The sequence below is a fragment of the Meles meles genome, chromosome 6 (genome assembly GCF_922984935.1).
Source record: "Meles meles chromosome 6, mMelMel3.1 paternal haplotype, whole genome shotgun sequence".
Lineage (NCBI taxonomy): Eukaryota > Metazoa > Chordata > Mammalia > Carnivora > Mustelidae > Meles > Meles meles.
Genome location: NC_060071.1, coordinates 91,519,711 through 91,537,084, shown reverse-complemented (window position 1 = coordinate 91,537,084; position 17,374 = coordinate 91,519,711). Strand labels below are relative to the sequence as shown.

Sequence of the window (17,374 nt, the reverse complement as noted above, 5' to 3'; positions counted from 1 at the left end):
TTCCATAAACAGTGCAGTGTTTAAACTTGTCTTCCTTTACTCATCTTTAATTCCTCTCCACTTCCAATTGAATTAATTGCTTATATTTTTGAGTTTTTAAAATTGTGTTATGTTAGTCCCCATACAGTACATCATTAGTTTTTATGTAGTGTTCCATGATTCATTCTTTGTGTATAATACCCAGTGCTCTGTGCAATCTGTGTCCCCCTTAATACCCATCACCAGACTCACCCTTTCCCTCATCCCCCTCCCTTTTAAAACTCTCCATCTGTTTCCCAGAGTCCATAGTCTCTCATGGTTCATCTCCCACTCTGATTTCTCCCCTTTCGTTTTCCCCTTCTCCTAATGTCCTTCAGTTGCTTCTATTTTTAAAAAAACTGGAACTCTGGAGAGATTGACTCACCCATCTTTTAAGTTACAAGGTATTTTTTTACAGTATATAATATGCATTATAATGTAATAAATAATTCAAGAATAGGAACTCTAGTGTCCCTGAAAGGGGACTTTTACAACTTGCTGATATAAATCTTAGCCCTCAATCAGAAGAGAAAATGGTATTAAAATAGTTCAAAGATAGTTACACATGGGGTAGTTGTTCTCAAACATTTATAAGGCCATCAACTCATTTTTATATAACATATAGGTCCGAAAAAGTTAAGAACCAATAAAGTGGTAAGGAAACCTAACTACATAACAGTTAAGATCTGTGGCCATTATTTTTCATTTAGGCCTAGAAGTACATTTCCTTTCCTGAGTATGGCCATTTCAAGGAGAAACAAATGGAAGCAAAAAATAAATTTCAAGGCAAGCTGTGACTGAAGAGGCAGGATTACCGGTTTAAGATAACCAACCCATTTATTCTTCTCCTACCCCCCTACCCCCCCATGTTGCTTCTCCATGTCCTCATATCAGGGAGATCATATGATAGTTGTCTTTCTCCGATTGACTTATTTCACTAAGCATGATACGCTCTAGTTCCATCCACGTCGTCGCAAATGGAAATGAAACAAGATGGGATTGGGAGGGAGACAAACCATAAATGACTCTTAATCTCACAAAACAAACTGGGGGTTGCTGGGGGGAGGTGGGATTGGGAGAAGGGGAGGGGGCTATGGACATTGGGGAGGGTAAGTGCTATCGTGAGTGCTGTGAAGTGTGTAAACCTGGCGATTCACAGACCTGTACCCCTGGGGATAAAAATACATTATATGTTTATTAAAAAAAAAAAATTTGGAAGGGGAGGCGAACCATAAGAGACTATGGACTCTGAAAAACAACCTGAGGGTTTTGAAGGGTCAGGGGTGGGAGGTTGGGGGAACAGGTGGTGGGTAATGGGGAGGGCACGTTTTGCATGGAGCACTGGGTGTTGTGCAAAAAGAATGAATACTGTTACGCTGAAAAAATAAATAAAATGGAAAAAAAAAAAAGATAACCAACCCAAAAGGAACCCTAAATTCTTCCACTAGCAATTAGCCACAGGAATCTCCTTTGGCAGAACAGAGAAGCAGAGCCCTGGAGACTGGCGCTTATTATAGTGCTGCCTCTGATGGTCAAGGGAGATGCTGGGATTTCTCCCTAGATTCTTTCCCCTGGACGAGTCTCCTGACTGAGAAGACTGTAGCCATCTACTCATTGTTAAGCCAACTCCACTGCCCCACAGGAAGCACAATGGGTGGGCGTGGGCTGTCTGCGAGTTCCCCCTTTCCAGTCCTTCCTAGCAATATTCACCAAAGAGTTTTGGGATCTGAGCTCCTGAAACTTTCTAATTCGGTGGGGGGGGGGGGGGGGATGATAAGTTTCTTCCCAGTAACGTCTTTCTTTTTCTCCTGCTCTAAGCGACTAGGTTTGACCTGATCGACTGTGTTGCCACTGCCCTGGGCGCCAGCTGGGTTCTTGACCCCAGAATAAATCAGGGCAGCACCGAGCCTGCCAGAGCTCGGGACACATTTCCTGTCGGGGCCTAAGGGAAGAGGTTTGCCGGCCAAGAGGGTGGTGGGGATTCTTGGCAGTAGAGGGCTCTGGCGGGAGTGGGGCGGAGGAAGAGGGGGAGAGCCAGCTGTAGGGGGCGGTGACCGCGCTCTTGGGACAGCTCTGCGCCCTGGGCGGGACAGATCCAAGTTGGGAACAGCTGTGGGACCCGGGCCTCCAAGATGAGGCCGGCGCTAGCCCTGTGCCTCCTCTGGCAGGCTCTCTGGCCTCGGCCTGGCTGGGGCGAGCACCCCACCGCCGACCGCGCGGGCTGCTCGGCCTCGGGGGCCTGCTACAGCCTGCACCACGCTACCATCCAGAGGCTGGCGGCCGAGGAGGCCTGCAGTCTGCGCGGCGGGGCGCTCAGCACTGTGCGCGGGGGCGCAGAGCTCCGCGCGGTGCTTGCACTGCTGCGGGCAGGCCCGGGACCCGGAGGGGGCTCCAAAGACCTTCTGTTCTGGGTGGCGCTGGAACGCGGGCGATCCCACTGCACCCTGGAGAACGAGCCGTTGCGGGGCTTCTCCTGGCTGTCCCCCGACGTCAGTGGGTCCGAAAGCGACACGTTGCAATGGGTGGAGGAACCCCAACGCTCCTGCACCTCTCGGAGTTGCGCGGGACTCCAGGCCACCCGGGGGGTCGAGCCCGCAGGCTGGAAGGAGATGCGATGCCACTCGCGCGCCAATGGCTACCTGTGCAAGTACCAGTTTGAGGGCTTGTGCCCAGCGCTGCGCCCCGGGGCCGCCTCTAACTTGAGCTACCGAGCGCCTTTCCAGCTGTCCAGCGCGGCGCTGGATTTCAGTCCCCCAGGGACCAAGGTGAGTGCGCTCTGCCCTGGGCAGCTCTACATCACAGCCACCTGCATCGCGGACGCGGTCAGTGCGCGCTGGGACGGGATACCCTCCGGGGCTGAGCTCTGTCCCTGTCCCGGGAGGTACCTCCGTGCTGGCAAATGCGTGGAGCTCCCTAACTGCCTAGACGACTTGGGAGGCTTTGCCTGCGAGTGCGCCGCGGGCTTCGTGCTGGGGAAAGACCGACGCTCTTGTGTAACCAGTGGGGAAGGACAGCCGACCCCTGAGGGGACCAAGGTGCCCACCAGGCCGGCCGCTACTGCCAGCCCCGTCCCGAAGAGAACGTGGGCACCCACGTTAAAGGAGAAGCCAGCAGAGATACCCCATGTCCCTGCACAAGGCAGTTCAGCAACATCTATTCCCGAGATTCCTCATTGGGGAGCACAGAGCACGATGTCTACCCTTCCGATCTCCCCTCAAGCCAGCTCACAGGCTGCCACCACCTCTTCAGGAAGTGTGACTCCCAAGTTTAATTCCACGTCTTCTTCTGTCATTCCCCAACCTTTCGACTCCTCCACCGTGGTCTTCATACTTGTAAGCATAGCGGTCGTAGTGTTGGTTATCTTGACCGTGACAGTACTGGGGCTTTTCAAACTGTGCTTCCACAAAAGCCCTTCATCCCAGCCCAGAAAGGGACCCTTGACCCAACGGGGCATGGAGAGTGATACTGAAGCCACTGCTCTGCGTTCCAGCTCTGTACATTGCACAGACCATGGGGTGAAGGTGGGGGCCTCTAGTCTGCGGGACAGAGCAGAGGGCGCCTCCCTGACAGGGTCCTCTCTTGGCTCTGGTGACACATAGGGTAATGGAACAATGGGCACTTCTGAGCAGAGTTTTTCACTTTCAATGAAAAGGGAAAAGAAGTCCCTTATTTATGGGACTGACTATTCTTATAGGAAATCCCCTTCCCCCAAATTCCCTCTACTCCACTGAGGAGCCAAATCTGAACTGGACACTCATTTCCTGAAGATGGAAGATGTCGAAGTGCCTTATGGTGGTACTGGGAGCCAGAATCTTACTGGGGAGTGGTATTTACTTGTGCTGATTCTGGGGGATTTGGAGAAGTGGTTGGACTATTGAGATATGGGAAGCAAACAGAGAACAGTACAATTTAAAAAAAAAATTAACCAACATGGAAAGGAAACTGTCTGCTTCCTTCAGGCTGGACATATATTTGCTTGAAGTTCCCAGGGAAAAAATAAAGGATTGTTGATAACCCACACTCAGATATCATTGGTCTTCTGGAGGATTGGTTATTTAGGAAAAACAGCTGAGGGACAATCTGAGCATAGAAACAAGGGCACCTACTTCTCTCAGATTGAAGGGGAAATCTTCAAGTCCTTGTAATGAGGAGTTGATCTTTAACAACCGGCAACTTTTTTCCTGGTTCTTTTATACTTTGCTTTCAAAGTCACTGCTACTTATGCGCTCAGCTATAAATCCAAACTGTAGTGTTGCCAGAGTAGCTGGCTCTGGAAGCAAATTATAGTTGACCACCAAGTCAAGTGTTTACTGTGTGTCCTTGCTCAAGGAAACAAATGATTTGTGTTTTCCTTTTCCAACGTTTCCTCTCCAGTGTAATGACCTTCCCAACCAAATAGCCCTCTCCTAAGCATCAGGATGCTGATCCTCACTTCCAATTATGGCAATGTTAATTTCCAATTAAAACGTTAATGCTAAGTATTGATTTGAAATCTTCTGGGTGCATTAAAGCAAAAATGAGCTGGATTTCTTCCAAAGTTGCTAGGTTTTCATGCACTGTTTACTTCATGAAAAAAATCTTGAATTCCAAACGATTTCCTTACCTCCCTTATAAAAAGTGTGTGCAATGGGGCGCCTTAGTATACAACATACCCTGGTGGCATTACAAAATGGGGCTCAGTGGGTTAAGCCACTGCCTTCGGCTCAGGTCATGATCTCGGGGTCCTGGGATCGAGTCCCGCATGGGGCTCTCTGCTCAGCAGGGAGCCTGCTTCCCTCTCTCTCTCTGCCTGCCTCTCTATCTACTTGTGATCTCTCTCTGTCAAATAAATAAATAAAATCTTTTAAAAAAATTTTTAAAGATTAAAAAAATAAAAAGTGTGTGCAGTGACCATACATGCCTATCTTGGAATGTTTATAATTTAATAACAGTCATGGTAACAGCTCTCCCTAAGAATTAATAGCATAAGAAGTCAGTGGTAAATACAAATGTTTATCATCTTGTTATGACTTAGAGCATTAGAAAGTAATCTAAATGACACATTCATCTAAAAAAACCAATTAAGTTGTAATAATCATTATCTAGTGGAGTTGAGACCCCTAAAAAAGATTCCACTTCTATAGTATGCTAAGACTTTAAAACGAAATGTGTGAGGGTTGTGACATGCAGAGAGAAAAACAAGCCTAGTAACCAGAAAGAATGAAAACAGGAAGTTTGCACTATGTTTTCATGGGACCATTTTGATGTTCTTAAGTGTACAATGTATAAAATACATATATAAAATATATATGGTATTGTGACATTAGAGGAGTAAAGTAGCAGGTAATTTGCTTCATATATTAAATATATGTCATATATAAAATAAAATCACAAATGAATTCAAATTAACATTTGAAGGAATTTTAAATAAAATCATTTCACAAGAGAACTAAAATCAGGTAAGTAATGCCTTACTCAATATCCCTAACTTGTCAGAGTGTGCCTCAGTTCATCTCAGTTGTGGTGTTTTATCCTCACTCTTTATTACATGACCTTTCTATAAGAAGGTAACTATATGAACAGAATATATGATCCTTTATTTTGTAACTTGAAAAATAGGCTCCTCTATAAATGAACTGAACTGTAAATTATCTGTATCTATAATTATAAATATCTAAAATTATATCTGTGTGTGCATATTTCTGTGTGTACACATGCTTTGTCTTAAAGTAGATTGCGTTTGTATCATTGTTCTAATACAATGGACTAGACATCCTTAACTTAGTATACAACATACCCTGGTGGCATTACAAATCTTGGGGTCCAAATGCCCTGATGTGGAAAAAAAAAATGGGTTTGAGCTCAATTACTCAAATGTTACCTGCCATTCTTTCCTCTTGTAAGCAGATCAGGAAAGAATTAGAGAAAACTATCTGTTTTCATACTTGATTTCCTGACAGATAGCGATTGCAGACCAAATTTCATACAACTGTCTTAGATTTCTGGCTATGAAGTCTTCCATACAGTCTTGAATCCATGGCAAAATCAGGCCAGCCAAGCTTCATCTCTTGCGAGCTAAGATTAGGGACTTTACTACTTCTCTACTATAGTTTCATTACTTCTCCAGTCTCTTTGAAGTTCAATCCTTTTTCACTTAAAAGCCTCTGTCCCAACACTCATCTCATATAACTACCTGTTCAGTCATCTGCCTTAAAGGAAGACTTGGTATCTAATTTAAAGTCTTTGTCTTTAGCCTAAGTCCTGCCATTATTTTACATAATTTCAAAGCCCTCGTGTATGACTCTTCCAATGCCTGTACATTTCAGTTAGTTGACTTCCTCACTTCCAATGACCTCCCCTTCATTTTGGTCATCCAATCCAACAGCCACAACTTAGCTTTTCAGATGATTCTGAAAATGTTCTACATATGAAATCACAAATTCACACATCCATATCTTTGCACATTTGTTGAGATACTTTAGTGAGTTTTGTCACTGATTAAAAGTAAATCATAACTGTTTGCCCAGTATTCTCATATAATTCCTTTTCATTTCCATAAAGTTCATAGTTATGTCTTCTCACTGATTTCTAATTTTAGTAATTTGAGTATTTCCTCTTTGGGGTTGGGATCAGTTTCCTAAAGGTCTGTCAATTTTGTTGATCTTCTCAAAGAACTAGCTTTTGGATTCATTGATTTCCCCTTTTTGTGTTTCTATTCTCTATTTCATTTATTTCTCATTTAATCTCTATTATTTCCATCCCTATCCTTGTTTTGTGTCTATTGTATTCTTATTTTTCTAATTTTTTAGAGTGCTAAGTAGACTATTGATTTGAGATCTTCCTTTTTTTTTTTAAATATAAGTGTTTATAGCTATAAATTTTCCTTTAAACATTGCTTTAGTGCTATGTGATACATTTGGGCAAGTTTATTTTCTTTTTCATTCATCTCAGAGTGTTTTCTAATTTCCCTTGTGATTTTTCTCTTCAATGCATCGGTTATTTTGGAGGGTATTGCTTGATTTTTATGTATATGCAAACTTCCCTAAATTCCTTCTGTTTTTAATTTGATTCCCTTGTGGACAGAAAACATATTTTGTGCGGTTAGAAAGCATACTTTGTATGGTTTCAACCTTTTTAAATTCATTGAGTCTTATTTATGGACTGTCACAGAGCCTAGCTTACGGTCTATCCTGGCAAATGTTCCACAGGTACTTGAGAAGATAGTATATTCTGCTGCTTGGGAAATGTACTGAGGAGTCTGTTGTAAACATCTTGTCTATAGTGTCTTTCAAGTCCTTTATTTCAGTTTGATCTTTTTCTTCATTGAGGGCTTCCGAAGTCTATTTTATTGTTATAGTATCAATTTCTAACTTCAGTTCTGCCAGTTTTTTAAAATGTATTTTGAGTTCTGTTATTAGGTGCATATATGTTTATGGTTATATATCCTGATATATGGGCTCTTTTTTCATAAAATGTCCTTCTTTATCTCTAATAACATTGTTTGTTTTAAAGTCTATTTTGCATGATATTCATAGAGCAACTTCAGTTGTCTGATGGTTGCTTTTTCTTGTATCTTTTTACATCTTTTAGCTTTAAACCATTTATGCCTTTGAATCTAAAGTTTCCTTTGTAGACAGTATATGTTAGGATGGTTTTATTTAATCCATTATCCAATCTCTGCCTTCTGGATGGATGTTAAATACATTTGTGATTAATGTAATTACTGATAAAGTAGGATTTATATCTGCTCTTTTCTACTTGCATTCTACATGTCTTACCTCTCTTTTGTTCCTATATTCTATTATTGTTTTTTTTAAATTGAATATTTCTTGGAGTACTATTTTAATTCTCTTGTTGTTTCCTATACTTTCATAAAGATTTTTGTTAAGGGACTGCCATGGAGATTATAATTGATATCTTAATTTAAATACTATACAATTAGGATTAATACCAACTAATTTCAATAGTGTACAACAATTTTGCTCCAACATAGCTATATCCTTTTTTGGGGATGGGGTTAGTCTAACTAAAGGCCTGCTACCTCCCTCCTTCTCTGTGCTATTATTGTCAATCAAATTACATCTTTATACAACATAAGTCCATCATCACAGTTTTATAATTATTGCTCTATCATGCAATTATCTTTTAAATCAGATAGAATAAAAAATTATAAAGAAAAAATACATTTATACTGTCTTTTATATTTACCTATGTTGATATCTTTACAGTGCTCTTTATTTTTGTGTGGTTTTGTTACTGGTTATAGGACAGTACCATAACTTGTCTCTTATCATCATCCTGAAGGACTCTGCTTGTACTTCTTATAGGGCATAGAGAAATTCTCTAATTTTTGTTTGAGTATGCCTTAATTACTTCTTCATTTATTGATAGATAGTTTTACTAGATATAGAACTGGAGGTTGGTCATCTTTTCCTTGTAACACTTTGCCTAAGTCATCCCATTTCCTTCTGGGTTTCATGATCTCTGATAAAAGTTAGTTAATTTTATCGTATATTTTGGCTTGTTTTTCTCTTGCTACTTTTGAGCTTCTTTCCTGTGACTGATTTCCTGTTTCTTTGCATAGTTCATGAAATTTTGTTGAAAACAGGTCGTCTTAGCTAGTATAATATGGCAACTCTGTAAATCCATGCCCTGATAGCCACACCAGTGTTTGGCTCCTGCTGTTTATTTGGTAACGTTCCTTGATTGATTCTGAAAGGTCTGTATTCCCTGTGATATATAACCACTGAATTAACTATAACTCTGCTCAGTTAGCTTAGTGGTCAGCTAATGATTAAATAGAGATTTCTTTAAAGGATTGTACCAATAGATCTACCACCATTCGTAGAGGGGTTCTTGGGTGGGGCCAGGTCTTCCATGCTCAGACAGTTTATAAATTTGCTTTAGGTTTCACTTCTTGCAATCATAAGACCTCTGCATCACCAGAGTTGGAAAATTAGGGCCTTTTCCTATCTTCCCTGGCAAATACACAGCGTTACACATGCATCTACCTTCCTAGATTCCCAGAAAAATGTTGGAGCATTGCAAAGTCCCCATGGACATCTCTTTCCCCAAATCTTCCTTTTTAGTTTTTGTTCCATCTCTGGCTTATTGCACTGATATCACCACCTGTGTTAGTTTTCCAGAGCTGCTACAACAAATTATCACAAACTGCCTGGCTTAAAACAACAGACATTTATTTTTTCACAGTTCTGGAGGATAAAGTCCAAACTCAAGGTGTTGGCAGGGCTTTGATATCTCTGAAATCTCTAGGAAAGAATCATTCATTGCATCTTCCTAGCATCTGGTAGTTGATGCAATCCTCAATATTTCTTGGCTTATAGCTGTATCACTACAGTCTCTGCCTCTGTTACCACATGAACCGCTTACCTCCCTGTGTGTGCCTTATTTATTTCTGTATCCAAATTTTCCTCTTCTTACAAGAACACTGGTCACTGGATTTAAGTCCCACCCTAATTTGATATGACTTTATTTTAACTTAATTATACTGCTACAATCCTATTTCCAAATAAGATCACATTCACAGGGACTGCGAGTTAGGACTTAGATATGTGGGGGAGGTGGCACAATTACAGACTGATCAATAGTGATAATTCTCTGTGGATAGAGCTCTCAGAAAGTTCCAAACCTTTCTGCCTCTTCTAGTGGCTGATAGGCTGATGATTTTTGTAAGTACTCTGTAATTCTGCTGGATTTCAAGGCTTCTTTGGGGCTGGGGAGTAGAGAATGGGAATAGGGCAGAGCAATGTTGATAGTCTGATAGTCTCCTCAAATTACACCAATTAATTTGCTGCCATAGGCTTGCCTTGCCTGAATGGCAATTTACTCCACCTGTGGTTCCTAAACCCCCTCGTCATTGAAATCATCTGTGGTGACTTTATATATATAAGTATCTATATATACATATATATGGTAAATATGTAATATATATAAATATATGTAAAATAAACTATGTAATATATCATAGTATATAATAAAATATACAATAGAACATATATATGTGTATTATATATAAACACATATATTATATACATATAATATATGTGTATATTTAAACTGATATAACTTGCAACTACAGATGTAGACAACCAGAAAGCATAGGAGATTGTATGTTCCACTCTAAACCAGACTGGACAGATCTGGTTATCATGAGCCATGGGACTGGTTATTTATCCCCCATTGCCAGGGCTGTATGTAAACTCCCTAGAACTTAGATCATCCCTATGGTTAAGTGCTCAAAGGAGAGGAAGAGAATCCTAGAATGACCATTTAACCAGGTGGCACTAAGAAAAATCAGAAATAATTGATTTATAAATATCACGATACGGGCATTTCATATCTTCCCTTTTCAGTCTGCTACTAAGGCATTGATGCATGCTTACTTCTACTCCGGATTACTGTACTAAGTCTCTGTATTCATTTCCTTACAACAGTTGGAGGAGGCAGTTAACATTACCTCTATTTCGCAAAGCTAAGAACATGTATAATTTTTTCTAAGTATGTACATAGAAATTTCTTTATTTCTCAGTAACAGAACTCAGTTCTTGAGTCCTGTTTCTGCTGTTGACAGAAAAGTTAATATAAACCACTCAGACCACACCCATTCAGGGTTTTTGGAAGTCTTAATGTCATTACAAACTAGTGAACATAATTCAAGGGTCCTGAGAACCAGAAAACGAGTCTATAACTACTGATCCATAACTCTGGGGGAAGGAGGGGAGGAAAGTACTTAAATGTGACCAAGGATAGCAAACAATGCTCTTAAGCTAAACATACTTTGTTTTTGCCAAGTGAGCTAACTTGTTACGTAAAATGAGGGTGTGATGGGAACTGGTAGTAAGACTCATTATTTGAAGAATGACCACTTCCCAATTCCCACATTTCTTCCTCTGAAATTTCAAATGGCAGAACTGGAAGTGTAAGTATCAGCCAATGGACACTGGATAGATGGACACTTACAGTGGCCTGGAAGCATCTTTCTCAAAGCCTTGGATAGGAACATGTCCTTTAAATGACCCACTGCAAAGGATCAGTTTTGGAATTATAGTGGCTCAGAAGGCAGTAATTGTAATTTATTGCCTGGACAAGCCTCAGATGGCCTGGTCATCCAGGGGTGTGATTGTGGTGCCATCAAAATTGTGAACTGTTCAGCAGATGCCATTATTCCCAGTGTACTGTGCCTGGTTTAAATATTTCCTTTCCCACTCCTCCCTTCATCAACATATACAGAAAGCTCATAAAAACGGTAAACCACCAAAAAAAGTGCTTTAAGTTATCCTGTAAAAAAGTAGGATATAAATTAAAAAGAACAAACTAAATAGTTCCAGATTATTCTGATATGTGGTAATATCCACATAGCACATTTTATAGACCTATAATAACCTCATAACAACTTTTTACAGAGAAAATACATTTATATGTACTATCTTGTTTTATTTATCCTCACAAAATCCCTGTTAAACTAGGGGAAGGATAGATGGGTAGAAATCTGCAGTGTCTATGATAGCTTGTCCTAAGCTGGGGCCTACAGAATTATTGAGACCGTTATCAGAGCAGATCAGCCAGGTTTTTCATTTTAACAAGAGGTTCTTCTCCTTGAAACATAAGAAGTTGAGGAGTTTTATATGGATTAAAATTTCTATGTTCCTAAGGTGGAGCTACATTTGACTGAACTTCACTGGTTTATGCGAAAACCAAGTCAGAATCAAGACTTCTTACTCAACGCTTCTCCTGTATTTGGCAGGTGACGCAGAGGTATAGAACAAGGCTGGGAAATCCTTGCTTTCAGATGTTAGCACCTTCATCTGTACCCCCTCACACAACCTTTACCTTTCTTCTTTTTTCCCTTGTTCAGGTCTCAGGGCAGGCAGCAATAGGATGGCTACCCCTTCCATGTACGGTCTTAACATTCCCGTCCATAATTTGAGACTGTCTCATTTTTACCTTCAATTTTCCTCTCTGCCCTGGTTTTCCCTTTGGACGATACATCAAGTCTGCTCCATCCTAAACCACCACCACAAACAGAAATCTCATCATGGTGCTTTTCCCCTTTACTCTTCATCTCTCCCCTTCTGGTGACTTACCCCAGCTTGGTATTACATTGACCTTCGTAACCTTGCTCAGGGCCTTCCAAGACATTATCAAGTGAGTCCACACTCCCGTCATATTGTGCCCTGTGTTTTTGTTAAACTCAATTACACGGTTTCACTTAATTGCAGCCCCATGATTTTAACACACATTCCTACCACCTGGAATGCCAGCTGTCACCAGCTGGCATGCTGAAATGTGTCTGTACTAATACCAATCCCAGTTTAAATGCCACCTCCTCCAAGATATCTTCCCCAGCCACCTCAAACTCAAACCAATTCTCTGCAATTCCTCACTGTTTGAATCTCTCTTAAAGCTACTGGTGCATATTTTTTTCATCTCCCAACTACACTACATGCTGTTGAAGTGAGGAATTATACCTTACACGTTTTGTAAAAAAATAAATTACCTTTACATTTTAAGTTACCAATAGATGTTTCCTAACTAAATGATAAGTAGGCAGAAATGATAATAAATTTGTTTAAATGAATACTAATTTTTACACTGAATAATCAAGTTTTTATAATTTTAAATTCTTAAAAAAGAATTTCATCACTATATTATGCATTATTACCAAAAGCTTCCCTGGATACCTTTTACAAGTTTTCACTTCACAATGAGTACATATTAACTCATGCAAGTATGAAACAGAATTCTTTGCTCTCTATCCCTGAAAGTCTGTCTTTCTTTGTTCCCACACATTCCCTCCCACATGGTTAAAAATGGAGACACTCTTCCTTCCCTCTTTTCTTACAAAGGCATACCTAAATAAGAAATCCAGATGGAATCTGTTTCTGAAAAAATCCTTCTAACACCTTCCCCCTCTATCCGCCACGCCCAACGTCCTCCTTTCTGAAGACCAGTGTTGGATGTCCTCACAGCTCAAAGCAAGAATTTGATTTTTGAAGGTGCCATTGTTTGGGGGAATAAAGGTTGGGCAGATCCAAGGAAGACAGTGAACTTCTAAGCTGAAGAACACATGGCAATGGACTCTCCCTGGGGATAAAATTGCCTGTAGAAAGACCTATCCAATGGGACAGTCCCCAGTCCCATAGCTGTAACTTGAGGAGAACAGGGATCTCTGGGCACACTGGCTTCTCCACTCAAGAGTCTGTAGAACGAGGCTCTGTAGTGGTTCCAGCTAGCAAGACCAACCCAGTCTCTATTACCCAACAAATCTGTGATCCAACAGACCAAAAAAAAAAAAAAAAGAAAGAAAGAAAATACAAATTAAAAATAATTTGTACATCTATGGTCCTTTCGCTCTTATCCAAAACCTCTACTGTTATTGTTCTCATCTTGATAGCCTACTTATATCATCTTTCCACCATCCTTATATCCCTTGCTTCTTGAGCCCCAAGATAGACCCGCAGACTGAAATTGGAAGCAAATGGGGAAAATGCTGAATAGATATGTCTGGGCCTTCAAAGCTGAAGGTAGGCTTCCCCTCTCTTTGAGTTCATCTTTGTACTAGATGCCCGGATGTGGGTGGCAGGTGAGGTAGGAAAGATTCTGTGTGTCCACAGTTGGGCCTTCCTCTCTAGGACTTGAGGCTAGTGTTTTCCCAAATGAGCTATTTTCAAAGTATTAGCTGACCTAAAGTAATTCTTGCTTCTGTACAACTTTATTTAACTTTCTTACTTTGAGGCGGCAACACTGATAGAATTTAAGAGCACATAGTTCTGGGGCACCTGGGTGGCTCAGTTTGTTAAGCGACTGCCTTCGGCTCAGGTCATGATCCCAGGCTCCTGGGGTCGAGCCCCGCATCAGGCTCCTTGCTCATTGGGAAACCTGCTTCTCCTTCTCCCTCTGCTGCTCTGCCTGCTTGTGCTCTCTTACTTTCTCTGTCAAACAAACAAACAAACAAAAGAGCACATAGTTCTCTCCTTCTCACTTAACACAATTTTAGTAAATTAATCAGTTAGTGTGTATTCACCTTCTCTATCACCTTTAATGGATAAGTCCTGTGAAGGCAGAAACCATGTCTGCCTGGTTCTTTTTCCTGTCCACATAAACGGCATGAAGTCCTTATTGAATAAATGGAGGTAAGTGGTTTGAAACGTAGGTAAGGGGCAGGGTTGGCGGAGACACATTCGCTGATCTTTTCTGAATACACATGCATTTGAAGTGCATGCACACACACAGACACAGAGATACACACATCTTTCACCTCGTGAAGTTGCCTCTCCTCTGGACCCCTTGCATTTCCCCAGCTCTGCCTTTTGGTGTTTTTCTGGGATGCATTCCTTCCACCACTCTTTATCCCTCAGCCATCCTCTACCGTACTTATTCTTTAAATCATCTGGCACCTTCTTCTCTTTGTTTTACATTGACATGTACAGAAGGTCCGGGGGTTCCACTGATGGAGGAAGAGTCTGCAAGAGGGCCAGGCCCACTTGACAATTATATTGACGACAGTCTTATTTACCTTCACATATGCTGGAAAAGACAAAATCCGAGTAGATATCTGTTCAGATCTTACATGTCCACAGACTGTGGCTCCCAAGGCTATGTCTTCATTACTGACAACACCTGCTCTCCAGGCCTCAGCTACCTGCTCAACATCCCCCACAAAGATTGCCTCCTGCTGCAGCAAACACAACAGGCCTCAAATTAAACTCATCACAGGCTCCTTTTGTAACATTTATCTGTTTAATGGTACAACCTTCATTCCAGAATTTCAGGCTGGAACCCCAAAAATTCTTTTCCATTCATTAGTGTCCCTAACCCTTATATCCCATGTTACCGTTTCCTATCGATCATCCCTTTGACATGTCTATTGGGTTTGCCTTTTTATATTGAAATCCACCATTGCCGTTCCATTCTAGGTTTTCATTGCCATAGCTTTCATTTAGTTATCTTTTTTATTTTAATATTTATATCCAGACAAGACAGTGCATTTAGACTGATATGGCCATAGACAATATATATATCCGAATCCACTCAGAAAACCAGTGTAGTCTTTCTGCAGCTCCCTTAAAAACAAACAAGCAAACAAACAAACAAAAAAACTTATGATTCTCGTTTCATAGCACGTGACCCAAAAATCCATGACTGACTTCTCAAAATCTGGCCCTACCTATGCACTGGCCCAATATTATGTCCCAAGAGTCTTTAAGACACCGCTGTCAGGCCACAGTTCTCCATGAAAACAACAGAAACATATTAAGCACTTACTTTGTGCCAGGCCCAGTGATCGGCCCTGGAGATAAGGCAGAATTTGAAACAGATGTGATCCCTATCTTCATGTATCCTATAATCTAACTTGGGATTTTCTCCCTTCTCTTTATCTCACAGTAGTGCTCTGCTATTTAATATTAATCACATGCCATCATATTGCTAATTCATATATTCTACCAACGATTATTTATTTACCATGTGGTTCGGGTAGGGCACTATGCTAGGCATGTGGAAGCTTCAAGCTCTGGTAGTTGGAGACTATGCCATCATACACCCAATGTCTAGCACAGTGCCTGAGAGTAGGTCAGTCGTCCATAACCATTTCTAAATGAATGAATCACATAATCAGAGGTTATAACTATTGAGACATCAGAATTTAGAGTGGAGAGAGATCAGAATGAGGAGGGGTTTGCAGAAAGCTGTGCTTTGGAGGATGTGTGGGATGTGCACAGCCTGAGAAGTGGGAGGAGGGCAATCCAAGCTGGTACAAGGCTGGAGTGTGAGACAAGGAAATGAGGCTCCGCCCCCACTCCCTACCCCCAGCTCTCTGCTTCCCTTTGTTTCCACAGTAACAGGGTATAAACAGCCCAGCCAGCCCTTGAACCAGGATTACCCATGGGACTATGTTCTCATGGATTACGTGGGGACAGAAGTACTGTAGTGTCCACCTCACCATCTGTAATAGTCACTGCAAGATGAGTTATGTTGTGGAATGAACGGCATAAGTTCAGGTCTTGCTCACTCAAATTTCCTGCAAGCCTGAGAATTTCTTTGCATTCATTTGGGTTACATGCAAATTCCTGTCTCTTAGCACCTCCACAGCAACATGTGTTTTATGGTCCTCATGGCAAAGGGGGCAAGGACAGAGAGTCAAGTGCCTGGAAGGAAAGCTGCAGCACAAAAGTGACTCATGCCACATTGGCTCCTATGGCTGTGCCTGACTACAAAGAGTGAAGAGGTAAAACCCTCTGTGTGCCCTTAAGGAAAAAAGAGCTGGATATTGGTATAAATATTGTTATGTCTATTATACTTATGAAAACTGAAATTGCATATTGTGGACTTAAAGTCTACTTTCTGAAGGTCGAAACATGTGTGACATCCACCAGTCTTTTTTTTTTTTAACATATAATGTATTATTAGCCCCATTGGTATAGGTCTGTGAATCGCCAGGTTTTCACACTTCACAGCACTCACCATAGCACATACCCTCCCCAATGTCCATAACCCAACCCCCCTTTCCCTAACCCCTCCCTCTGGCAACCCTGTTTCTTTTGTGAGATTAAAAGTCTCTTATGCTTTGTCTCCCTCCCCATCCCATCTTGTTTCATTTATTCTTTTCCTACCCCCAAACCCCCACATTGCATCTCCCCTTCCTCATATCAGGGAAATCACATGATAGTTGTCTTTCTCCAATTGACTTATTTTGCTCAGCATAATACCCTCTAGTTCCATCCATGTCGTCACAAATGGCAAGATTTCATTTCTTTTGATGGCTGTATAGTATTCCATTGTATATATATACACCACATCTTCTTTATCCATTCATCTGTTGATGGACATCTAGGTTCTTTCCATAGTTTAGCTATTGTGAACATTGCTGCTATGAACATTCGGATGCACTTGCCCCTTCGCATCACTACATTTGTATCTTTAGGATAAATACCTAATAGTGCAATTGCTGGGTCATAGGGTAGCTCTATTTTCAACTTTTTGAGGCATTAAAAATGAGGCCACCACTCTAGGGGATGGTAGAACCATAAGATGAAAGGAAGCTGAGTCCCTGATGATTTTGTGGAGTAAGGCCACTATACCAGCCTTCCCACCTCCAGACCATTGCAGGAGTGAGAAATAAACTTCTATCAGGATCAAGTCTTTGTGTCTTGAAGTTTTTCTTATTAGCTTAGCCTGTACGCCAACTAAGGAGGATGAGTCAAGGGAGACAATGGTGTTAATTGGAGTTAAGACTTACTTAAGGAAATAGCATTATGGCATTAAAGTCAACAAAAGGAATATCAAGACACATCTGTTTATTTCCAACACACGAATAAACTTTGAGCTAATAGGAACTAAAACACAGAAACAATCTTTT

At 41.2% G+C, this 17,374-nt stretch overlaps 1 protein-coding gene across 1 annotated transcript; it reads left to right on the top strand.

The window, feature by feature from the left end:
• The first annotated feature begins 2,089 nt into the window (after positions 1 to 2,089).
• Positions 2,090 to 4,036, top strand: CLEC14A (C-type lectin domain containing 14A). Its single transcript, XM_046010426.1, has one exon. The coding sequence runs from the start codon at positions 2,151 to 2,153 to the stop codon at positions 3,615 to 3,617; it is 1,467 nt and encodes a 488-aa protein (XP_045866382.1). The 5' UTR covers positions 2,090 to 2,150; the 3' UTR covers positions 3,618 to 4,036.
• Positions 4,037 to 17,374: the final 13,338 nt, after the last annotated feature.

Bases quoted from the DNA above. Each gene is read 5' to 3' on its own strand.
- CLEC14A (XM_046010426.1), top strand. From the start codon at position 2,151: ATGAGGCCGGCGCTAGCCCTGTGCCTCCTCTGGCAGGCTCTCTGGCCT.